General features: G+C 40.9%; 1 protein-coding gene across 1 annotated transcript; it reads right to left on the reverse strand.

Moving 5' to 3' along the window:
* Nucleotides 1–5: 5 nt before the first annotated feature.
* LOC109279766 (prostatic spermine-binding protein-like) lies at nt 6–337 on the reverse strand (the record flags this gene model as incomplete). Its single annotated transcript, XM_019474634.1, is given in 1 exon segment — nt 6–337. A coding segment is annotated over 1 exon segment (332 nt), but the record flags the coding sequence as incomplete, so codon positions are not given.
* Between the last annotated feature and the right edge of the window lie 52 nt (nt 338–389).

A 389-nucleotide genomic window follows, 5' to 3' on the forward strand; every position in this document is an offset into this window, starting at 1 on the left:
TCGTCATCTTCTTCATCGTCATCTTCTTCTTCATCGTCATCTTCTTCGTCGTCTTCTTTGTTGTCGTTGTCTTCTTCATCTTCTTCATCATCTTCTTCTTCATCGTCATCGTCTTCGTCATTGTCTTCTTCGTCATCGTCCTCTTCTTATTCTTCGTTGTCGTCTTGTTCTTTGTCGTCATCTTCGTCGTCATCGTTTTCTTCATCGTCGTTTTCTTCATCTTCATCATCGTCTTCTTCTTTGTCGTCGCTTTCTTTGTCGTCATCTTCTTCCTCTTCTTCATCGTCTTCTTGTTCGTTGTCATTGTCTTCTTCTTCATTGTCATTGTCTTCGTCATCTTCTTTGTCATTATCTTCGTCTTCGTCGTCTTCTTCTTCGTCGTTGTCTTC

This window comes from Aptenodytes forsteri, unplaced genomic scaffold (assembly GCF_000699145.1).
Source record: "Aptenodytes forsteri isolate BGI_AS27 unplaced genomic scaffold, ASM69914v1 C12929836, whole genome shotgun sequence".
Classification (NCBI taxonomy): Eukaryota; Metazoa; Chordata; class Aves; order Sphenisciformes; family Spheniscidae; genus Aptenodytes; species Aptenodytes forsteri.